General features: G+C 39.7%; 1 protein-coding gene across 4 annotated transcripts in view; it reads left to right on the top strand.

The window, feature by feature from the left end:
• arhgef25a (Rho guanine nucleotide exchange factor (GEF) 25a) overlaps positions 1–24,138 on the top strand; it is a 90,107-nt gene extending 65,969 nt beyond the window's left edge. For 3 of the 4 annotated variants that reach the window (XM_054770600.1, XM_054770607.1, XM_054770617.1), the window contains 13 exons: positions 1,093–1,226; positions 3,020–3,086; positions 5,335–5,438; positions 5,551–5,620; positions 9,073–9,162; positions 10,407–10,499; positions 10,755–10,805; positions 10,903–10,980; positions 11,069–11,260; positions 13,967–14,147; positions 19,182–19,411; positions 19,496–19,624; positions 23,118–24,137. In XM_054770600.1, the coding sequence (XP_054626575.1) occupies positions 1,093–1,226; positions 3,020–3,086; positions 5,335–5,438; positions 5,551–5,620; positions 9,073–9,162; positions 10,407–10,499; positions 10,755–10,805; positions 10,903–10,980; positions 11,069–11,260; positions 13,967–14,147; positions 19,182–19,411; positions 19,496–19,624; positions 23,118–23,240 (1,542 nt within the window). In that variant the 3' untranslated portion in view covers positions 23,241–24,137. Of the gene's footprint in view, positions 1–1,092; positions 1,227–3,019; positions 3,087–5,334; positions 5,439–5,550; positions 5,621–9,072; positions 9,163–10,406; positions 10,500–10,754; positions 10,806–10,902; positions 10,981–11,068; positions 11,261–13,966; positions 14,148–19,181; positions 19,412–19,495; positions 19,625–23,117 lie in introns of all 4 variants that reach the window. The other variant, XM_054770621.1, reaches the window with a different exon arrangement.
• Positions 24,139–25,851: the final 1,713 nt, after the last annotated feature.

The following is a 25,851-nucleotide window of genomic DNA, read 5'->3' as shown; positions in this document are numbered from 1 at the left end:
TAGTTAGCTACGTCAGCGAGTGCAGCTCGTACGGATGAGATGTCATGCCGCGTCAATGCGAGTTGCCCATGTGAGCCAAGAAAAGTTGTAGGAGACTTGTAGATTTATATACAGATGCGTCAAAATGTTAAGCTACTTTGGTTCACTTTGTATGGATTTATTTCAGGAGCAAAATTTGAATGAAAGGTTTGAAAAACATAGTCGCACGTGTGATCCCTTTTTAGTTCTTCTACTGACAGTCTTTTTCTAGGCGCATTAGCGAGTGAAATGCTGGCACTGTACAGCCGCTTCTTCATTTGAACCATCAGCCGTTCGCTCATCGTCTGTTTCCCTTCTTGTTCAGGCTGGATGGGTGGAGTCATGTGACTACACACGCTGTACCTCGTCTTAAAGGGGAATGAACATAGCATACCAGCACACACAGTCAAAAGAGACAAAATACTTTTATTTAATTTTTTATTAAAACACCAAATTTAGTGACATGGGCAAAATGATGTCAGTTATCATAGTCAATTTCGGTAATGGTAAATTTTCGGTTTATTGCCCAGGCCTACGTGATTTTGGTGGTTTAATAGATGGATTGGGTCGCTTAAGTCTCCACTGAAGGCCCAGGTACAAAATGCACCACCCGTCACCATAATACTTGTGATGAACCACAACAGGATTGAATTGTCAGATGGTAAACAAGAAAATAACATTTATGAGGTCATAAATCAGTAATGCTGGCTGCTGAGCTCCGCTGTAATTGTATGTCTCCAAAGTCAAAACTCAATCAAGACAGAGCCTTCATTTGTCAAGTCCTGTAGCTGCACAGCTAACATTTCATGCTTATCTCCTCATCACTTTCACTTTATGTATCTGGGGCTGATGTCCACTGAGCTACAACACTGACAATCTCAGTCTGGTCTTCTTATCATTCAATTCCTCATGTGTCTTCGCTGTCTCTTGTCACCTTAGCAACCTATCTATCATGTACCTCTTGCTCTTTATCTCTACTCCAGCTCATTATTTTTCACATGATCCGCAATAATGATGATGTGCAACTTTTGAGTTACACCTCCCATGACTATATTCCTGTGACTGTATCCTCAGGACACTCTGGACACTCAGTCCACCTCTGTTGTACCAGATGACAGTGCCTCTATCCTGATGGATGATACTTCCAGCCAATGGTCTTCAGCGGCTGACACTGAGGAGGAGCGGAGAAGCGCCTTGGAAAAAAGCTTGTAGGTCTTCTATTGAGTTTGCATCAATACTTTTCTTGGAGGAACTACAATGTCACTTGTGTAAAGCAGGGTAGACCATTTTTTAGACCAAAGTGCAAATTGCACTTTGTCACAATGTTGCTATTTGGTTGGTATTTAGAAATGTCTACATACAGTAAGAGTGGACTCATACAACCTGGACATGTCTTATAATTCATGTGATACCAATGTCCATTATTGATGATATGCCACTTTGCACAATTTCAACATAAGGACTTTTTTTCTTGTATTGTTACAACTTCCATCCATCCATTTTCTATACCGCTTCTCCTCATTAGGGTCGCGGGGGCATGCTGGAGCCTATCCCAGCTGACTTCGGGCAACAGGCGGGGTACACCCTGGACTGGTCGCCAGCCAATCGCAGGGCACATATAGACAAACAACCATTCACACTCACATTCATACCTATGGACAATTAGAGTCGCCAATTAACCTAACATGCATGTTTTTGGAATGTGGGAGAAAACCGGAGTACCCGGAGAAAACCCACGCACACACGGGGAGAACATGCAAACGCCACACAGAAATGCCCAGGGGAGAATCAAACCCAGGTCTTCCCGATCTCCAGACTGTTACTGTGTTGACCAACATGCTAACCACTAGACCACCGTGCAGCCCTGTTACAACTTTATTCTTTTAAATTTTGGTATTTTTTCAACTGAGAATTGAATAAAATCTGTATAGTGCGATGGCAGATTGTTATTGATAATTTTAGGCTATCAAATGTGAGTGTTCATAGCTACAATATTTGATAGTATTCGTTGTTGTTGACTGAACTCATAATGTAGCCTTAAACTTTAAAGACATTTTTGTAGACCCAATCTGTATTTTGCACTTCAGATGCCCTTAAAAGTCTTATAGCGTTGGTGTTAAAAGAAGTAACTCCACAACTGAGCTTTTGGAAAGTAATTTTTGTCTGTTCAGTGAAACGGACCGTGTTGAATGCATCACCGGGATCCAGTAACATTAAACCAGAACAGTCTCTGTGGAAGGCTGTGGTCTAAATATTGACCGGGAAAACCTATTTGTGTTGTATCAGGATTTTGCTTAAAATGGCTGGTTTGGGTCTCTAATTGCTCACGTTTGAAGTATTGAGATTGTTGATTAAGTAATAACAGCAGTTTGTGGAACCTGTGCGCTGACAGAAGACATTATTGAATGTTTGCAGAGTTTCAAACGCAAAGGGACATACAGTATGTACATGCAGGCTGGATGCCAAGGATGGCGGAAAGGACATCAGACAATTTGAAGAGATTTAATGGCAGTCAGGTTCATGTTGTTTTTAAAGGAACATGAGTACAATAGAGACGTCGCTCAAAGTGAAGACGCTGGCTGAATGTCTCATCTACTAGCTCATTCGTGACCTGTATTTTCACATTATTTGTTTCTATCCTGTGATAAATGGTCTTCATTGCAACAACTATGTGTCATGAAATGTAAGACTAGAGTTTCATTTTCCCAGAATGGATTACGGCAAGATCAGCATACATGCACAGCCGTTTGCATGTTCAGAGCCTTCTGTGAGAGGGTTACAACATTCCCTGAAAATGTCCTGAACATGATTTATTTAAGGGCATGTGCCAACAATTGTAAAAAAAATAATAATAATAATTGTGCGTTCCAGGAAAAACTATAGTTGTGTTTTTCAGTTAGTACACTCCCACCTGGTGTAGAGCTACTCAGAGTGTTTTACATCAGAGAATTCAATGCATTTGAAGTCATGCAGTTGTCCTTCCACATTTGTCTCTTTTCAGATATGTACTGAAGGAGCTTATTGAGACGGAGAAGCACTATGTAGCAGACCTGGGCCTCATAGTGGAGGTAAGGCTCGCTCCAGTCCGCCGGAAAAGAGCTCTAAATCCTTATCATAATTTCTGCATTTTCCTCCAGCCTGCACTGTCTCCCGTTTGAAGAGGATTTTAGGAATTATGAGCTTGCAGAAGTGTCAAAGCGATGCATCTTCTGGTATAAATACCTGGAAATATTCCAGTTCATACAGAGGTTCATACAGACAGACGTTAACTGATGTTGGCATAGTTTAGCTGCAGTTTATGTAGAAAATATTTGCTTTAGAATAGATTCAATGGGGTGAAAGTGAAAACATCTATCTATCTGTCTATCTATAAATCTATGTATGTATCTATCCATCCATCTATGTTAGGACTGTCAAAAATAACGCATTACGATTAACGAAGGTAACTAATTTATTTCAGAAATTACCTTAACATTTTTCGTGTACTTAATTCATGCGCACCATGTCAAGCCACCCCTCTTTGTTATGACGGCAGAGGCACAATAGCATCCCCACACAGAGTATGACGCTCTTTTATAACTTTATTCTGACCTGAACACATAAACAGCAGTGCTATTCCAACACCATGCATGCATCTCCAACTCACAAACACCACACTCCCTAATTGTCACTAGACGACAGCAAGGTGCATTCAGGGGTACACTGAACATCACAACAACAATTTTATTATGCATGTATGTGTGGTCTAAATAAACCCAAAGACAAAGAAAAATAGGAAGTGGAATTCTTATCACTCACTAGCGGAACTTTTATTGTGGAAGTACAATTTGCTGCATTTCTGTATGTTCAAAATACATCTACACTGAAAATAGTGAATTCAACTTTTAAAAATTACGTGGTGTCTTTGAATGCAACCCCTCATGGCTCATAATAATACGGCTAACGTGTGATTCAAATGTTCTGCTACTATTAAAGAGACTAGTGTTAGGCAAATAGATTTTCAGACATGTATGCTATCTTAGCATGATTTCAATTTTCTGTGCATTTGGGATTGTTAATACATACAAATATACACTTGTGCCCTGTCATTTATCTTTTTGTTCGTAAAATACAGTAAAAAGAGCAGAGTTCACACGTAATTGCAAATGATGATTAATCATGATTAATTACTTTGAAAACTGGATGGATATGGATGAGACAGACCGAGGCGTGATCGGTGCTTTCAAGGCCCTCTGTATGCGCAACATATATATTTCCTCATGTCTGAGAAAAGTATAAAGTATAAAGTGTGTGGTGAGGGGTTTTACAGCCTTACAACATATATAATAAATGGAAAAACATATCCTGTAAACGAAAAAACATGCACTGTAAACAAAAAATATATACAATGAATGAAAAAACATACATAAGAAACGAAAAATTATTAGGTGTGTATTAGGGGTGTCGTCACACGAAATCTCACGAGATTAAAACATGATGAGATTTCTCCTTTGGAGAAAAGCTGTATCATGAGAAGAGGGCAGCCAGAAGCCAGCCAAGACTGAACTATGGCATCGCTACTATGAATGATAAGACAGGAGTATAGAAGTGGCAGTGTGCAAGGCATTATTGGAAGCGCACATCAAGTGCTTTAGGCACACCTTGCTATCCAACCTACCTTGGTGTTCCTAGCGTCAGGGAGTCAGATCAACCCACGTAGATAGTCGAACTTGTCTGCACCCTTAATCATCAAGCGGTTCTATTGATGCTCATTGCATTTGACTCAGTACCGTTCAAGTACCGGTAATCATATTTCATAACTCACCTCAACCATAGAAGACATCAGTGTGGATAATTTTGTGACATGGTCCCTATAGCCCTTGCAAGACTTCCAGGTTGCACACAGGTGGGCTCCCAAATGAGAGAGCAGTTGGCGAACCCGGTGTCTTCCACTGCTGACAAAGGCTGGTTGTCTCATCCGATTAATTTAAATATTTTTCGGGTTATTTCCTTAGAATTCTGACTGTCACGTGCCTGGCGGTGCCCGATGGTGAAGATCATAGGTTTACTCCCTCATAGTACAATGTTAAGCAGTCTTCTGGCAACCTATTTGCATTGAAATAATGACAAAATAAAGTATTTACAGTGTACAACAGCAAAGAGTATAAGTGCAAGGTTTATACACAAGCATCTGCAGGCTCAGTGATGTCATGTTACTGGAAAACAGTCAGGTTCAAACATAATATCGTGCTTAACTTTTTGTATAGTTCCTACTAAATAATTCCGATAACTCATTGGCCTGTGTGAACTATTAGCACCTGTGTCATTATCTTTCAGGGGTACATGACCACTATGAACTCTAAAGGTATACCGGAGGACATGAAGGGAAAAGACAAGATTGTTTTTGGGAACATTCACCAAATATTTGACTGGCATAGAGAGTAAGTCCTTGACTATGAAAATCCAGTGTGTTTCTTGCTGGTGCTTTGTGTTAAATGGCAGACAAAGGAACAATATGCCAAGAATGAATACATGACTTTGTTTCCTCTGTAGCTATTTCCTGGGAGAGCTGGAGAAGTGTGTGGCAGAGCCAGAGAGGCTGGGTCAGCTCTTCATTAAACACGTGAGTTTTGCTGCAGTGTGCACAAACACACACATGCCAGTAGAGTCTGGCCCTTCTTCCTTGCGTTATTTTCAGTGGAAGTAAATAGAGCAAAGAAAACATGCAGAGAGTCTGTTGATACTATCCTGTACTGCCTTCCATCCCTCATCACTGCCAGCTTCCACTTGACACACACACGACTACAAACAACACGTGCAAGTTTGGGTCAGACATAACAGGAAACAACTACATGGATCCTCACACATTTGTAATTCAGTATTCTTTTTGTTCCAAACAACTTTGTACATTTTTATTTTTCTGACATTTTTAGCAGAAAACACATCTCATTCACTATAAGTTGGTAATAATTTATAAACCTGCAATAATAAAGATAAGGTGTACAGCATACATTTACCACTGTTGAAAAAGTCCACAATTTTTACATACTTAGGTCTTTATGCTTCATTGCTAATGTTTTTTCATCAAGCAATTTTGCACTTTATTTGGCGGTCCTTGAACGCACCATAGTTTCTGGAGCCACAAAAGTGAAACTTACAAGTAACTTCTAAACAGTGACTCCGATTATGTCTGTTTGGTGATGGTCTTACATTATGATTCATTAGTGGTGAATACATATACATTTTAGAAATGTAAATGCCTTTAACGTTTTGTACAAACAAAACATGGAATGTGGGCCAATACTTTACAGATAATTGGGTTGTCTATTCGTAGTTGTTCATATGCCTCTTCTTGTTTCTCAGTACAGTACAGATTGGTGTTGTACCGCATTGTTTTGGAGAGGGCCTGTTACCTCTCGGTAGTGGTGTGAGGTGCTGCATCACTACGCCAGGAAAATGGTTCCTCATGCTAGCTGCTGCAGTAACAATGTCGCTGTAGCTTGGTTTACTGTATATACAGGTCAGTTATGTAAATAGAACATTGTTGGCATTTTTTGGAGGGTTTTATAGTCTAAATAGGTGTGTCCCGTTACATGCATCGTTAGCTCCCTCATGCTAGCTGTTTTTCTCTCTTTAGAATGCACAGAAAAGTGAAAGACGTGTGGTCATGTTTCACATGAGGAAGATGGGCAAAATACCAAAAAAGGTGTAGTTTTCCTTTAAGGTTACTTTTACTGTCATTGAAGACGACATGATTCTTGTTGATACTGTTCCCAAAGACATGATGTGGCAGCGAGATCAACACCTTCCTTTTCAACACCACCTTACGGTTTTGGTATGAGTTATTTCTTAAATTCAACGGTGATTCTAGCCTGAATAACCCAAAATGGAGCAAAAGAAAGTAGCAAGTGCCAGCATTTTGACAAAGAAGGTGAGAAAGACTGTTGAATTCAAGAAAGAACTGATGACAAAACAAGAAGGTGGTGTTTCAGAGGAAGATGTTGATCTCGCTGCCACATTGTGTCTTTGGGAACAATCACGTCATCAGTAGAAGTAGAAGTAACCTTAAATGTTAATTTATCCAAATAATTTGTCATTTAAAAGCATTTATAATTGTTTTATGCATGTAAAACTATAATTGTAAAACTATAAAAAGGTGTTTTGCGTTAGCATTTTTGAGAGTCAACCGCTGATGACGTCATAGATGGGCAATATAGCTGACTTCCTGTTCAGGTTGCCATTTTGTTAGCAAGCTAAGGATGCTCCCGAGGACGTTTGTGATAAAAATATATAAAGTACACAGTTGGGCTCATGCAGTGTATTGATAACACAACAAGACATTATAGGACACTAACCGGAAAATGTACGCAAACCGAGGCAAAATTTGAGTGTACATTTTTTACTTTAACAGAAAAACACGTTAACCCGGGCGGACACCAACCAAGGTTCCACTGTATACTCATTGACTTTTTTTTATCTTCTGACCCTTTCGTTTCTTTCAGCTGTAAGTGACCTAGATATTCTGTATTCAACATACACATTCACTCGTATGTGAATTATTAATGAATGGAACTCTAATGCATTATAAAAGGGAGCTACTAAGTACAATATATGGTACACTACTTGCAAAAAGTTAGGGATATTCGGCTGTCAGCTGAAATTTCACGATGAACCTAAAATGCAATATAATCTTTATAGGTGAACTTAAATTGGTCTTCTCTAAACTTTTTGAATGCACATGTCCAACCGTTCAATATTCCAGTACTTTTTGCACACATTTCTATTTGTGATCCATGAATCAGCCAATAACTTTCCGGGTTCATTTGGAATTGGCATTTAAACAGTCCTCTTCATCATGCTGTTCACATTCTGACATCATGCGATCAAGACAATGCCTAACAATTGATCAACATTGTAAGGCTTCAAACAGGATGTTCTCAGAGGCAAGTGGCCACTGAGCTTGGGGCGTCACAGTGTCATCAGCAGTTTGCAACAGAGAGACTGGAAGAGTGACTCTTTTGAAAAAGTTTGAAAAATGTTTTTAAAAAACACCTGTTTTGCCATAATAGCACGTTTTGGATAAAGTACTGAAACATTGAACAGGTGGACATTGGCATTCAAAGGTTTGGAGGTGAAATTAAGTTCAACTGTAAAGGTGCATTTTAACTTCATCCTAAAATTTACTCCGTAAGCCGAATATCCCAAACTTTTTGCGAGTAGTGTATATTTTATTTTGCATAGTCACATTTTTACTGCAATAGAGTCACAGGGCTGGACACTGGGGAATTCGATTTGTTTTTACTTGTTAAGTGGTGTCACATGTAGACAGGACACACATGCTGAGTAATTTGACCAACTATTCTTTTTCTGTTGAAGATTAATGTTGGCTTCTCTTTTTATCGTGTTCCTGCCCTTTGCAGCGCTTCAAACAAAACAATAATGTTAGTCGGCACAGAAATCTACTTGAAAAAAACAAGACAACAAGCAGATTGGGGAGTAATGAAAAGCAGAGAATCCGATCTGCTTTTACCAAGATCTGCAACACCAAAATGCAGCATGTGTGCACAACCACACATAAGTAAACATACTTAAAATGCAATAATAATGCTAGTGTGAGGAATCCAGGCCATGCGGTGTCACAACATGTCCATATTCAGCAGTGAAGCAGCTCAGCAGTTTCTAAGTGACAAAGCTTGTTGCTAGGTACAGCCTCGTGTTGATGGGCTCTGAAAGGTTCTGGTTACACACAAGGTCACCTGGGTAAATTATACATAACATGGTGCTTATCTACACACTAGCTGCATTGGGACTCTCAGGATGGCGCCACCTCCCAAGGCCAATTAGTCACAGAAGAGTGGCCGCTAAGCAGACAGTTTGCTTCATTTCTCTGCTTCTCTGCTCCATTTTATCCCGTTACTTTGATATATAGTATCTCTTTTGCAATTACATTAAAGGTTCTCACATGGAAGCAAATCACACAAGCAAATGGAAGAAAAAAAATCACACAAGTTTGAAGCAAATTTGACCCAATTACTATAAGTTTGATAATATGTTTTTCTTTGGTTTGTCCTGCAGGAGCGGCGTCTGAATATGTATGTGGTATACTGTCAGAACAAGCCCAAGTCTGAGCACATTGTCTCAGAGTACATCGAAACCTACTTTGAGGTGAGTGTGTATCACTCTTAACAACCGATTGGTGCCAAATATGAAGATAATGTACATTTGTACATAATGTACATTGTACATTTATATTTACTAGGAGTGTCACGAGACTCACAAGACAAAAGAATGCATGAGATTGGGTCCATGAGAAGGTTTTAACATTAATTTTAAGAAAACTACAATGAAAAAATATGACTGGACTAACAAACTTTTTTATTTAACTGAGTCATAAAACGATGTGCATTTTGAAACATATATTGTCCCACAAATTGACACTAAACTCTATTATTGTCGACATTTTTGAGACCAAATAAACCACTGTTATAATAAATAATATGAAATGTCCAACGGGTGGTGACTACTTTTGCAAGGCACTGTACTTTTTACAATATTTGACTTTGCAGAGTCATTCTTGGTCCCCTTTTTGACCTGAGGAACAGAAACTGACTAATAATTATGCAAACCTTGATAATGGGTGTTGATCTCCTTCGGCCACACCCTCCCTTAAGACACAACTACACAGAAGATGTGCTGAAATACACATTGAATTTTGTACACAGCTTTGAGTTGGAAAATGTGCATACAAAGCATGATATGGCCAAAATACCCACTTGCCTAATAACTGTGCACACAGTGTGGGACATTTAACTTAACTAAATTAAACATTTAATAAATTAATAGTGTTCCCTTAATAGTGAGGACAACATTGTTGTGTTCTCATGAGAGAATCTGGATCCCAACACTTTTTCTTAATAATGTAAATAATGATTCTCTCGTTATATTTAATACATTACAACTATACGTGGCTGTCCATCCATCCATCTTTTATTCCGCTTATCCTCACTGGGGTCGTGGGTATGCTGGGGCCTATCCCAGCTGACTTCAGGCGAGAGGCGGGGTGCACCCTGGACTGGTCGCCAGCCAATCGCAGGGCACATATAGACAAACAACCATTTACTCTCACATTCATACCTATGGACAATTTAGAGTTGCCAATTAACCTAACATGCATGTTTTTGGAATGTGGGAGGAAACCGAAGTACCCGGTGAAAACCCACGCACACACGGGGAGAACATGCAAACTCCACACAGAGATATAAAGTTCTTTGGCTGTCACCCAGCGAGACAATGATTTAACACGAACAAATCTTAAATCGAATATTACCAACATGTGTATTAGTTGCTCCTGTGATTACAAATCATGCTGTAGGGAGTCACTGTTGTCGTGTTCATTGTTGGCTTCTTAGGAGTTGCGGCAGCAGCTGGGTCACAGGTTGCAACTGAATGACCTACTCATCAAACCCGTCCAGAGGATCATGAAGTACCAGTTGCTGCTCAAGGTGAACAGCAGGGTGCATCACACACACAAACACTTACTGGTCACAACATTATGTCCAGCTACACAATTAAATATGATCCATTATGAGAGTGGATCAATTTTTTATGTGATTTCCAAATGTCTTTAAATTTGTTAGGGTCCAAAATGTAATTGAAATCTAGAAGTAATTTAAGATGTAACTGAATTCTGGTCCACATGTCTTTCTGACTAGTAAACCTGGAATGCTGTGGTGACCATGCTGTGTTTATTTGAACAGGACTTCCTGAAGTATTACACCAAAGCTGGGATGGACACAGAAGAGTTGGAGGTCGGTATTTTGTGAGGTTAGGTTAGGTAGTTAAAGCCTTGTTTTGGTGTAGAAATGATCGGTATTTGGTTTCAGCTTTTTTTTTTTTTTTTAACAGAAAGCAGTAGAAGTGATGTGCTTTGTGCCAAAACGTTGCAATGACATGATGAATGTGGGTCGACTACAAGGCTTTGAGGTACATGTCAAGAATTAGGACATCAAGAAAATAACATTTTGTGCCAAAAATTCAGTGAAAACCACTTCCACTTATTGTTGTGTACCAGGGAAAGATCACAGCCCAGGGGAAGCTGCTCCAGCAGGACACCTTCACCGTTACGGAGCAGGACTCTGGCTTCCTGTCCCGAGCTAAGGAAAGAAGGGTCTTCCTGTTTGAGCAGTTGGTCATCTTCAGTGAGCCCATTGACAGGAAGAAGGGCTTCTCACTTCCCGGGTACATCTTTAAAAACAGCATCAAGGTATGTGCCTGCATATAAAACATAATCCTTGTTAGTAATAACTAGGGTGTCACAAGACACGCAACTCACAAGATGAGACGAGATCATTATTGTCCCACAAATAGATGCTAAACGATATTATGGTGTACATTTTTTTAAACCAAATAAACCACAGTTATGATAGTATATAATATCCGTCCAACCATTTTCTAGGGTCGCAGTGGTATGCTGGAGCCTATCCCAGCTGACTTTGGGCGAGAGGTGGGGTACACCCTGGACTGGTCGCCAGCCAATCGCAGAATATAGAATAATAACAATAAATAATAATATATCATAATACTTTAATGCAATATTTCCTTTAATAGGTCATCTTTCACTCTGTGAAGTTGCGGAATTGGCGTTTGTGACATGTATTTTATCACAGGAAATTTGGCTGTCAAACTTAAAGACAAATCTTTGTGTTTTTATTAGTTATTAGTATCAGCATTTTAGCTTTTTCTAGTTACATTATGTCTTTTTTCTTTATTTTTCCACTTTTGATGGGTTTTTGTTTATTTTATTTCTGTGATGGCCCCAGATGGCCCCTGAGCCACACTTTGAACATCCAAGCGTGTTCGGCAAGTCAGACTGTCTTGGTTTGGCCATGAAGGTGAGTCTTTGCCAGGCGATGGAGTAGTATGTCCAAGCTCTGCCTTCTTGGTTCTTGGAGTTGGGCTGCATTGTGGAGGGGTTTATGCAGCTTTCAGACCGACATCAAACTGGAATTGCATGGCAATACTTATGTACAATCGGAGGTGCGCACGGCTGCTACTTCAAACAAGAAACATTTTCTGACTTTCACTTTTAATGTGCACCCCTAGTTGGTAAATATAGCGACCATGTCGCTAAATTGTCAACACAGATCTATTTTACGTATGAGGTGTGTTATGAAGCAAAACCGGTGATAAATGCAGCTTGTAAAGTTGCCGCTCAGTCAAATGTAAATGAGCATAAGTGGAACCGCTGTTCCTGGTCGGTAATTTGTAAATTGATGTTTGTCTCCATTTAAAAAAATGTGAACTACTATAGCTATTTTCATTTTGTTAGGAAATGTTCCAGTCTGAAATGATAAGTCACTGATGTATATCAGTGGTTGGACGAGCTCATTGATAACCCTTTTTATTGTTTCCATTTCGATTCCATTACAATCAGTTGATGTGTTTGCTTGACAATTATTGAAAATATCAGTGATTTCCTTTTTTGATACATCAGTGAGAAACTGATCTGAGGACCACTTTGCCATCCTTATCGATAGTGAGAAACTGATCAAAAAGAGACAGAGCTCATTACTGCACTTAATGGGACGCATCTATGCCGCCGACAAAGATCATTATTAAAACACCTTCAACAATGTTTTATATACACATGCTGTAACAGCTACATTCATGATAACATGTAATATTTACAATATTTTGCCATATTTTGGTCCTTTTAAGCATTCCTTCCGAAAACACACACCATTGTTGACTTGTAAGCATGTCAGAAATATCAGAAAATTGTTAAAGACGTTGACATTGCGCTAAGCTGTGGTAATTTGTGCAATTTTGTTTTTTTTCTTCAGTCGTTTGACACCCGTAGTAATAACTAGGGGTGTCAGATTAAAACGCGATGAGAAGGCAGAGCTTGGACACACTCCTCCGTCGCCTCGCAAACACGCATGGCTGTCCAAAGTGTGGCCCAGCGGCCATCTGTGGAACATGGCTCATTGCAGAAATAAAATAAACAAAAAAAAACAATTGAGTAGAGGAAAAAGACATAATGTGACTAGCTATACAAAGTAAAAATGTTGATACGAATAACTAATAAAAACACAAAGATTTGTCTTTAAATATATGCATGACATTAAAATTAAACGTTAAATTAAATTCACGTTAAATTATGAATATCAAAGGACAGCCCTTTCGAAAATAGACAAAGACAAGTAGACTAAACGCCAGCATTTCAAGAAATGCTGCAAACGTTTGACACACAATACGAATTGCCTGTGAGAAAATACATGTCACAAACGGTGATTACACATACTTTACAGAGAGTAAGATATATATTAAAAGGAAATATTGCATTATTATGATATATTGTTATGATTATATATCTTTATATATATCTTCTCTATTATAAATCTTGATAATACCGATAATACCGATAATACCGTAAAACGCTCCTGCATTGTTTTGTGACTAAGTTAAATAAAAATTTTAAAAAGTTTGTCCAGTCATCTTTTGTCATTGTACTTTCTTTAAAATGAATGTTAAAATCTCATCTCAGGGGTTGGGTAGTCTTTACATAACTGCCCATCAACATAAATGATTAGTAGTAGCAGCTACAATTGCTGTCATTATTTGAACATTTATCAGTTTTAGTTTTTGTTTCACTTTGTGGAAAAAGTTCACCAGTTAAAAGCATCATGCTTAGGTTATGCATGCAAAGTTGCATAACATTTCAAAATGTATCTGCATTGTTTTCAATCAAAAGGTCTATTTTATCCAACCCGACATTTTGTCATTTTAGTTTTCTTAAAAGTACTGTATCTTGTCTCGTCTCGTTCTCTTTGAAGCCAATATCTGTCTTATCGTGTCGTCCCGTGAGCCGAGTGTATCATGACACTCCTATTAATAACACTACAAATTTGGATACGTATTACACAAATAAGGCACGTCAACATGTCTTCTCAAATGTAATCTTTTCCAGGTGAGCTGCTTGGGGGTGGAGCCCACTGTGGACGGTGATGATGCACGCTTTGTGTTGACATCACGCAATCCAGATGGGAGTGTAGTGCGCTTCCAGTTGCTGGCCTCTTCGCTGGAGACGTGCAGGGCCTGGGTCAACGATGTGGTTCAGCTCTTGGAAACACAGCGCAACTTCCTCAATGGTAAACCTCACATGTCATTTATTCTTCCGTCCATAATTATGTTTCAGCTCTGTTTGTCACGCGCTGGTGTGTTAAAGCTATTGGACGCCAAGATGCAGAGAGGAACACGACGGCAGAGTACAAAAAAAAGGGTTTAGGAGGAAAAGTAGGAAAATAGGAGGAAAAGGCAACACAAAATACAAAAAGTGGTGACACAGGCCAGGAATGAAAATACAGGGCTGATCTACCGAAAAATAGATAACGAAAGACGCTGCCATCAAAAATGAGCTGCATGAAAAAAACACACTATGAGTAACTGAAAACGCTGCTGAGAACCAAGCAGCTACTTATCATTAGCGGTAGCACACCGGACAGGCTCCCTGCTGGAATAACCAAGCAGGAAAAGATACTCACTACAAAGTAGGAGGCAAATCGACAAAGCTAGCAAGCAAGGTGAGAACAAGGCAGGATGGCGCAGGTTGCAGGTGAGTACGAGTGAACAATCTGGCACTGAATGGCTGCCTTCAGTCAGCTTAAGAAGGTGGATGACGAATTGGCTGCAGGTGTGCGCTGATAGCTCCGCCTCTGCTGGACAGCATGTGCTACAACAGGGAGGAGACAGGCGGCAGCAGAGCGACAACACAGATCACGACACTGCCGTTATTGATTTTTTTCAGTCAGAGCGAATGCATTGTAAGTTTTGGGGAGTCACTGTCAAGTTTCCTCAGTAAGGCAGCAGTAGAATGGAAACTGACACGGCATGTCACAAATGTAATACCTATATTTAATTTCTAATCAAAATAAGTCTACATTTTTGAATGAAATTATTTTTTCTTTTTTAACTGAGTAAAATATCAACGTCAATGCAATCAAAATGTTATGTTGTTAAATCAATCAATGTAATTTCCATTATTTTATTCTGAAAAATCTGAAATCTGCCATTGCAATTGGTAATTTTTTTCAAATGTGTATGGATTTTTACTGGGGAAGTCACGATACACTCAGCTCACTAGACGAGACAATACACAATATTGGGTTCACGTGATCAAGCAAGATGATATTTGAACATTTCAAAACTACAATGGCAAAATAAAGGACTGGACAAACTGACTTTTTCATTTAACTGAATCACAAAACAGTGCACACACATATTGAAATGTTTTCAGGGTTTCCCCTAGGATTTTTTGAAGCTGTGGTGGTGGGCTGCATCGGAGTGCAGACAGCCGCCGCTGTGTCGTGCTGCTGCTGTGTCTGCAATTTAAAAAAAACAAACAACAAATAGCAAAAAATAAAAATAAATAAAAATGACGGCGGTTATAGCTGCTAGTACTAATTAGGGATGCGGCAATCGGGGTTTTATGCTGCCCATTCAGACACCAATCATCCATGAGTGAAATCCGCCGATACAGACCACAGGGATTAATTATACATGATTCTATTTATTTTAGAGCTGCAACGATGAATCGATGATTCATCGATTATCCAATTAAGCGACCACTATTTTGGTAATCGATAAATCATTTCATTTAAAAATGTACTGTAAACATCCTGCATTCAGCCTCTCAAATGTGACTATTTTTTAATTTCCTTAGTCATCCATGAAAGCAAATCTATTATCTTTGTGTTTCAGGCAAAACAACATAGTCACACACATGAGCTTTGACTTTGGGATGAGCAATCGACATTTTGTCTTCTTTCTGATATCTTGCGAAGCAAACCACTGTAAAGATGTGTCCGTAGAGCGTGCGTAAGAACATTCCCATGCAAAGTATGGGATTTATCCACTTGTACTTGTGCGTAGGAAAATGCGTACATTTATGCACAACTCTTACCATGCGTACCCGCAAAACCTAGTGGTAGAACAGTGAAACTACAATATAGTTATGGCATACTGTATCATCTTGCTAAATGCTTCACAACTTGACCATCAAACAAGGCACTGACCCTCCCCCCGAGCAGACGGGCCGATGCCAAACGCAAAGCCTGCTCCAACAGTTGATTTATTTGTTATTTCTTATTTATTTATTTGTGTTGCACATGTAGCGGTCTGTGCCAGTGACTCATTGATTTGCAGTAAAGTGTTTGTGATGTTTGTCAGTTGATTGTTTATACTTCTCTACTTCAATTTTGGTGTCGGAGAAATCTCTCTTCCTCGCCCTCTTTGCTATGATTTTGGGGAGGAAAAAAGTCAATTCATGCATTCTTAAAGGCACTGCTGCTAAATTAAAAATGTGTTGTTTTTTTTAATCTGATTCATCAGTTAATCAAAAAAATAATCGACTGATTAACCGGTTATTAAAATAATCATTAGTTGCAGCCCTAATTTATTCATGATGAGTGCTATTGGCCAAGGGTGCCGCATTAGGCGAAAGTCAGGACAATTCCAAGGTCCCCTGACTGCCAGGGGGGCCCAAAAACATAGTTAATTACTAATTAAATGAATAATTAATTAATAAGAGGGTGGGGGGGCAATGTGATTTTTTTCATGAGGCCCAGAATTCCTGGCTACACCCCTGCTACTGGCTATACGATATGAGAAAAGGAACCATAAAATCACCTTCATTTAGACAAAAACATATTTTACTTACTTTTTCAAGAGAGCATATATCACTCGTGAAGCTTACAGAGGATGAGATGACTTTTATAGTGTGCACATAGCACCTGATGTGCGGTTCCAATCCTGCCAGTGCCACGTTACGTGTATTATCATTCATAGTAGCAATGGTTATGGTTTAATTTATTTCGAACATACATACAGTTTAAATTGAAATGCTTCATGTTACAATTCACAATTCCACATGTCCGAAAAGGAGTAGGAAGAAGCAGAGCTTATTTAATCCTACCATTTGTTCACTTCCTGTATTCAACTTGCACTAATTCATTATTTACGTTATTCTTCCATAAAATAAAAGCAGTTGTTTGTAAGCGAACAAAAAAAGTTTTTCTTTTTCTCTTGTTGTTGTCCAATCCAATAGTTTTTGCTCTGGATAACTAGTGGTCTTCCGGTCTTGCCGTCTTCCATGTTGTGCTGTGTCATTGAATGTAGAAACATGGCTTCCTCATTCGAGTACATTGTTGAGAAGGCCCTTGCAACGATGATATCAAAAGTCAAATGTCATTGAATGTAATCCTTCTAGCTGCATGATTCTTTCTTTGTGGGTTATATGCTCCATTTTCCTTGTTGTCATGGTGATACGACCTTTAATATTTATCCAGATCGTTGATATCTTTGACAACAAGCACTCTTGCCTCTACTGGTCCTCCATGTACTGTAGCTTGATGTATATTTTGCCGTTGGTGCTCCTAGTACTATGTATCTTTCTCTGCTTCCTCCAGTCTTGTGGTTTCTTGGCGATGTCGGCGTTGCGTTTTGTCAGATTATCATTAATGTAGGCGTTTGTACCTTTTAGCTTCTCTTCCTCTCAGCAGTGCAATCTTGAATTCCCTCTTAGTGAACTTAAACCTGTTGTTTCTGCCATACAGTGAGATTCAAGTATTGACTGTGTCGATATCTATATCCACCTTCTTTGATTGTAGGAAATTGGCAATTTGTTGCTTTGTTGAAGCAACATCCATTTCATCTGGTTCGCTGTTTTGGACTGCCTTGGCATTTGTCCTGGGTGTAATTCCGAGCCCTGTGAGGATCACATCGTTCATTTATGCATTCTGATCCATCTCATCAATTGTATTTTTCATTTGCTCAGTGATATTTTCCTATGCTTATTTGTCTTCCTCAAGAGTGATGCGCTAGGATCCAGTAGTGCCTTGATATCATCCTGTAGAACCTTGTTGTCATTGCACAATGTCTATTTTCCTCCATTGGGTTTTTTTTTTTTTATCTCCTTAAAGGAAAACTGCACTTTTTTTGGGAATTTTGCTCATCATCCACAATCCTTATGTGAGACATGAACACATATGTCTTTCTCTTTTCTGTGTTCTAAAAATAAAAAAACAGATCAAAACAGACAGCTCAGTACTGCATGTAATAGGATCCACCTATGCCGCCGACATAGCTAAAACACCTCCAAAAACCTCCAACAACGTTTTATGGTTTTATATACAGTACATGCCATGACCATGTAGTAACAGGTACATTACATGATAACATGTAATACTTGTTACGTATTTTGCCGTATTTGCCCATTCTAAGCATTACCAGAACTTTGACGTACTCAGTGCAATGATTTCACATATATATATTTCATTCTAGATTTCACAATATTGAAACGAGCGCCGACACCAATCGTTAACTTTTCCAGAAATAAAAACACAGCAGCTGTGGTGTCAGCTGAAATTTGTAACCTTACCTTTTTTATAGTGGTCTGAGGTGTTGTGAGCGCAACGCTGATGCGCTGAGGCAGAGTCTGTGGTGAAGCTAGTTGCTAGCCGGCTAGTAGCTAGCTGGTGTGTTATGGCTAAGTGTCAATGCGCCAGTAACATAGTTTGATTGCGGCAACAATGTTAATAATAATAATAACAATGTTATATGCACGTCGCATTATATGTACAGTAAATGGAACATTGTTGGTGCGTTTTGGAGCATTTTTCAGAAGGCTTAATAGGCGGAATAAGAGGGTCCCATACGTGCAGTACTGAGCTTTCTTTTTTTATCTGCTTTTGTATCTTTAGAAGTCGCAGAAAAGAGAGAGACATATGTGTTCATGTCTCACATAAGGATTGTGGATGATGAAATTCCAAAAAAGTGCAGTTTTCTTTTAAGAGCAGCGTGAAGGCAGCAGTATCTTGTAGTACCTTGTTATCATCTCATAGTGCCTTGGTATCCTTGGTATCAGTGCTCTATTGTCCTCCTTAAGGTTTATGACTTCATTATGGATCTCAGAGAATTTGCCTCACAGTCTAAGCCCTGGTCTCACAAGACAACGTTTCTGTAATTGAGAAATATTGTCATAACTTAATCTTGTGACACGTATTTTGCTAGATCAGCATTTCTTATTGTTATACATTGTGAGTGACTTTGTACAACAAGGTATATCAATGATGGCCAATGCCTGAAGCATTAAATAAAGTAACTGTCTTTGTTTCTGTGTCTTTTAGCCTTACAGTCACCTATTGAGTATCAACGGAGAGAAAGCAAGTCCAATAGCCTGGGTCGCTCCATGAGGCCCCCCCTGTCCACCGGCAGTGCCCTGAGACCCCACTCTTCTGCTTCAATTGACCGCCACAGGCAGCCCTCCCTCCATTCTCATAACACCTCCCTGCCTGCCCTCTACCTGCCCAGCCAAGGCCCGGCTCGAGGTCTCAGTGAGACCTCCATGCTGCAGGGTGTAGGATTACCTAACTTGTGTTATGGTACAGTCACAATGTTCTGACCTAACTGCTGTTTTGAACACAATATTTTGCATTTGCAGCCCACTCTGGTGCAGCCGTGCCCTGCTGACACTGTTTCGCCATCGCATGTTCAACTGACCTTGTCCGATCCGCAGAGCTGTCCTGCTGTTTCAAATGGCCTCTACGCACCCTCCACGCAGGCTACACAGGTAGTGCAAATACTTGCTAATGCACAATATAAGAGTCACAATTGTACTCCAACATCAAAGAAATTAATAAGTAAATAGGAATTAATACAATGAATTACAATAGAATGTATAAATTCTATTACATAAAATGGATTAAGTTATTGCATATAGAAGAAATGTGTGGACAATGGACACAATTTTTGTTTAATTGTCTTTTATGCATGTTTCCCCGATGCTGTTCCTTTAAAAAAGGACTTCAATTAAGAAATAAATCATAAAGTCATAACAAATTATTCGAACAACTTGAGGTACTATTAACTTTTCAGATTACCTCTTGCATTAAATATTAAGGAAAGAAAACAATATGCTCCAACATGCTGAAATAATGCTTAGGCAGCTTGACAAATTGGCAATGACATCACACTGCATTTGAACAACATTCAATAAATCTTTAGGGTCCCCAGAATGTTGTTTTTCTCTTTTATCAACAGCATCAGCCATGTAGAACTAGGTATTCCTCTGTCATGGGAATGTGAACACTTTCCCAAAGTGAGTAAACAAACATGAGGAAAAAAACATGCAACTTAAGTCCAGCATACTGTTTTTTGTTGGCATTTAAAAGCAATTGCTTCTCAAAGTTTGCACCACCCAGTCTGTTTCTCCTGGGCCTAAATATGTGGTCACCAGTACTAAATAGCCTCTCTACTGGAGCGCTTGAGGGCATGGCTGTGTTGTATCTGACGAACAGCTTTTTCAGTGTGGGTAGGAGCATGTACTCAGTGAGCTCATCATTGGTCTGTGCATCCAGGTAGATGTCCACCTCAGATTTTTTGACACTTGATTGGATGCGGTTGAACTTGAAAAAGGACAAAGCACTGCTTTTCCTCTCAAGTTGGTCAGAGGGCTGGGCTTGATCGGAGTCATTAGCCATGTCAACAGACTGAAACTCTTGCTTCAACATCACTTAGTATTGCAAGCGCTTAATCTCGTCCTCCACCCAGTCCAGCTTGAACGCCGGGAGCAGTATAGCTGCGAGTATGTGTTCTTACTTAACAAGCATGCCCTCCAGTCTTGTTGAGAGTGACGACATCAGGTTCTGGATGAGGGGACAGTATATAGTCAGACCTTGTGTCGCAGTAGGCTTTAAAATCTTTCAACAGTCCATTCAAATCACTTTTCACAATAGTGGGTGCCAAGTACCCAAGGAATGTACTTTTCTCTCCCTGAAGGATGTTTAGCGCAGATGCTAAGGGGCTCATTACACTCACAAAGTTGTGTATAAAGTCAATTTCTTCTGGAGTGAACCGACGAAAACCGAACTCATCGCAGATGGTGTGCAGAAGGAGTCTGCAGGAATAGGATCCATAGACAGGCTGCTGGCCTGGGGAGTTAAGGTGGCTGTGTGAGACAGTCGCTGCATGGAACATAAAGTTCCAGCGTGTGTCATTTGGAGTGACAAAGCTAATCTCAAGCTTTTCCTCAACAAAATCTGAGGCTTTCAGACTTAGTTTTACTCTGTTGAAAACACCGGCCTCGCTAGTGTTTTGTATTGTTGATCAGTTACCTTTTCTGTGTCTTTGGCAACCAGATTGAATGTGTGAGCCATGCACCTTATGTGGCAGGGGGGGGACTGACAGAGTTGCAGGCTCAATCCCATCATCATCATCATCTTCGTCTTCACAAGCAGGGGCAGACTCTGATTCATTATCCTCAGTTGCTTGATCAGTTGCTGCTGCATTAATAGCAACAATCGCTCCAAAACAGTTAAATGCTTTCACAAAATGTAAAGCATTGTCAGTCACTGTGCACACAATCTTGTTTTGAATTTTAAATTCCTTACACACGTCAGCACGTATATGCGTGTGCTCCTCTGACACGGCGGAATGCAAGGACTGCTGATCTCCTGTGTGACACATCATTTTTGTCAAGCCAATGAATGGCAATGCCCATGAATCCTTTGTTGACAGCTGACCAGCAGTTTGCTGTTGTGCATACATAGTCTATCTCAGCAAGCTTTTAGGTTTGTGATAACCTCACTGAATTCTTTATTTAACAGTCCCTGCACCTGCCTTATTGAAGGCACGCGCCTGCTTGGTTGCAAACCAGTCACTAGCTTGATGATGGAGGGTTTTTCAACCTTACTCAAAGGCTGTAAATCTCCAACAATGTAGTCCATTATTAATTTGTTTACCTGTTGCTGGGAAGTCATACCCCTGAAGGCTGCAGGCAGTGTGGCTTGGGTCGTCTGGGGCTGGCAGGGGGTGTTCTTGCCCTTTCCTGATGACTTTTTGTGATTGTCAAGGACTTGCAGATATTTTCTCACACTGAACGGATGCTTCAACCCCAAAAAGTTGACAATGCTGACGTGCGGACTTGTTTTGTCAGTGCAGGTGGACATGACTTGCACAGAAAGGTTAAGTTTTTACTGTCGGAATCTATGGGAGACAATACATAAAATTCCCGTAAATAATCGCCTACAGTGTGTTCATCTTCACTTGCCATTTGACTTGACCGCACTGGCCGGCGTTGCCTTTGGACTGCTGGTTTGTTATTCAAGTATGCGCAATGCTTCGTGGGTAATGCTGTCGAGTACTTCATGTGTGTAACATTTGGGCAGTGAAAATAACATGCTGTTGCAGCAGGAGTGCAAATATCTCTTGTCAGGTAATAAGTGGACCTAAACAGTGGCTCTGATTCTCACATAATTTGAACGAGTTCATGTTCAAGTTCTTAATTTACAAACACGTTGCGTTCAGCTCAATGTTCTTAGAAAAATGAACGTGTTCAATGAACGGGACAACACTGTCCCAGGGTATAGGTTCCCAAAATAGCCCGCAATAAATGAAATCTGCGAAGTAGCCAACTTCATTTTTTTACAATGATTACCGTATTTTCCGCACCATAAGGCGCACCATTTTATAAGTCGCACCATTTTATAAGGCGTACTCTCAGTTACGGGGTCTATTTCTCTACTTAAACCATACATAAGGCCCACCGTATTATAAGACGCACGCTAAAACATATGGTCTACAAAGAAAGGCAATGAAAGCAAAACAGTGAGTTTAGTTCAAGCCACTCACTCGCCTTTGGGAGCATCCTGTTGTGGACCGTTACGTCACATTTAGAAAAACTCTGTCGAGACATCTGTTGCTCTCTGTGTGGGGTTCTGGTGTGACAGGGCAGCAGTTGTTGTTCTCCACAGCGTTCTCAATTGACTCAAGCTGCAATGGCTTAGTACATAACAAACAGGAAGCAGGCTGAGCCAGATGAGGAAGTCAGTAAGAGATGCCTATCAAAAGCAGATAATTGTTTCCTGTACGTGTCCTGTAGTGAATAGGAGGAACTTGGGCCTTTGCATTACTCAGACTGAGGCTGTAAATATTACATTTTTACATAAATATTGGTATTTTTGCAAGCAGGAAAAGTCAGTCAAGGTTTTACTTGTCTGTTACTTGAATGCATGCTATTTAAAATCCTTTCTGTTGGTGTGAAAAATGTTCCCTCCACCCCGCAGAGAGCAGACGACGGCTGCCGCAGGGGTCAGCCAGCCGATTTTGGAAGCCATGCTCCATTTTCCACTCCCTCAGCTGGACGACGCCCTAGCAACCTGGCCCAGCTTGCCGAAGATGACCTATGACCTCTGATGGCTTCTGTCTCATGAGTCAATGGGACAGCATGAAGACCAGAAAAAATGAAGACATACCTAGGCCTGGTTCAGGAACCTGAAGCAACCTATGAAGGAAATTAACGCTGCACCTGTAAAATGACTTCTTTTTTTTCTAGAGCTTTCAAATGAAAGATGAAGGTGCGGCCATCCTTTGTGCACATGAACTTAAATCACCCGGCAGGATGTCACTGGGCCCTCAAAGAAAGGACCGTCAGTGTTGTGATAATTACTGCTTATTACTTACTTGTATTTGTATGAGTGGCAGTTTGACCATCAAATATCCATTCCTAATTGGGGCGGTCACTGGAGTGCGCGTTTCAATGACTGTGTATGAGCGATTTTGTGTGCATGAGAGTGTGCATGAGCTCCTCCTGTACTCACTGCTAATATTTTTGTTTTGGCCCCTGAGGAAAGAACTGAAAACTGCAGTCACACATGTGATTCCTCAGCCAGCGGTTGAGTTGGCTACAGTATTTGTTTCACACTAAAACCTACCGTAATTCAAGAGTACATGAAGGACTTTCGTCTTCATCCGTATCACCACAGGGCTATCATACTCTGCAGAAAGGTTTTGGTTTCATTTTGCTTTTTGCTGGGCTTGCACAACCTCCAGGTCATGGGTCATGTGGAGTGGATCAGGTCGGACAAATGCGACCTCTGGAGGGCGCAGAGCGTCGGACAGTGCTGCAGTACTCAGGCTGTGTGTTTTATCTGTTCACCGTGAACTTATCTGGTGTCTTTTTAGGGTTTTCTTATTTCATTCAAAGCTGAGAAGTGACTTTAAATTTGGGATTCAGACTGATACGATACTGTCATGTCAGAGAATTAAAAACTTGTAATCAGTTGTTGGCAGTCTTTTTTTTTAACGTTTCTTATCATTAAGATGAAATTGACTGTAAGTTAATGGCTCTAGGTTGTGCTGTTCAATACGCAACAAAACCTTCTGGCGTCCTCTACAGGCTCTTTGTGGGTATGAACAACAGATGTGGTTGTCTCTTCTGAACATCAGTTCTTGATTTTGGCCACTAGGGTTCGACACAGTCCTTCCATTCCACAAATTCAGATGGGTCACAAGAGCACCAACAGCCTTCATGCTTCATATGAAATAAATATATATGTATGTATGTATGTATGTGTATATATATATGTGTGTGTGTATATGTATATATATATATATACATATATATATATATATATATATATATATATATATATATATATATATATATATATATATATATATATATATATATAATTACACACACACACATGTTTCATATATGTAAATGAGATTCAACACAACAGCTTTATTTAAAAATGATCATGTTTAGATAGAAATGATCCCTTGGGTGTTTGCTGTAATTATTTTGGTGCTCACAAATTAATAAGTAACATTTTGACAACAACACGGTAAAAACTGACAAAGACTGACTTGGACCTGCAAAACAAAAATCTAAACCACTGTCATATCCATATCCGGCCAGTAGTTAGCAATACCACATTGTAAGAAGACCACACACTAAACCGCTTTTTTGACATGTGAATGAAGACTTTTGGTAAGTAATAAAATTTTATTGGACACGGTTGGGGTTTAGTAAACATTCAGGGTTTCCGCTACATGTAATTGATCGTGGCGGTGTGCCACTACAAAATAAAAGCCGACCCACCTTAAAAATTAGTTTTGTTTTTTTTCACTTGAAAACAATTTTAAGTAATATATTGTATGAATGGATATATATGTGCTATATAGATACTTATATATGTGTTATTGTTTACGCACATATTGACCACGGTTAGTTTGAAAACGATTTAAAATATAAAAATGTTTTACAGTGCTTTATTTTGATAAGCATGCACCGGAATCGCCTATCTGCCTTGCTGCCACTTGCGCATGTCAACAGATACGCGACACTGCTTGTCTTGATTTTCACTTGTTTTCTTATTATCGGGGGAATGAACAATAGCCCCTAAAGTGTGTGGCCAATTGACGACAGCTTGTCACATGCTAAGCCACTCTATGCCAGCGTGTGTGATCGCTCACGTTTCAATCTCATTCCACTTAAAGGCGTTTTTGTTTATATACCTGGCTGGCGGCATCTAGCTAGATCGCTTTTGTCCAGCTACGATCATCATAACTTACTTTTTAAAAGTGTCACTCAATCTTGCTCTCTTGTTATCATTATAATACTTAAGGCTTGTCTTCAAAACACTAGTTGTGTGTCGAAGTTGTGCAGAAGAAACACGTAGTGTGTACAACTTTAAGATAGTGATGCTGTCAAAGGGGTCTCCCAACAGGTAGCTCGTAAGCTAGCAGTAGCTCACCAGCTGATGTTGAGTAGTTCACCAAAGAATATTTGCTTCACCTTTTAGTATGTCAATAAGGGATTCAATTCAAACTTTGGCTTTGCAACATGTTTTTTTTTTTTAGAGAAGCCCTTTCTCATTCGAAAATAATAATCTCACCCAATTTCACCTCTTGTTCTTCTGTTCCCGCATACTCCCGACAGTCAGTCCACGCTAAAAAAACGCTTTTTTTTTTTTTTTACTTTAGCTTGGCGAGAGGATGTTTCACTGCCAGTTG

This window comes from Dunckerocampus dactyliophorus, chromosome 1, assembly GCF_027744805.1.
Source record: "Dunckerocampus dactyliophorus isolate RoL2022-P2 chromosome 1, RoL_Ddac_1.1, whole genome shotgun sequence".
Classification (NCBI taxonomy): Eukaryota; Metazoa; Chordata; class Actinopteri; order Syngnathiformes; family Syngnathidae; genus Dunckerocampus; species Dunckerocampus dactyliophorus.
This window is presented reverse-complemented; position numbering and strand designations above follow the sequence as displayed.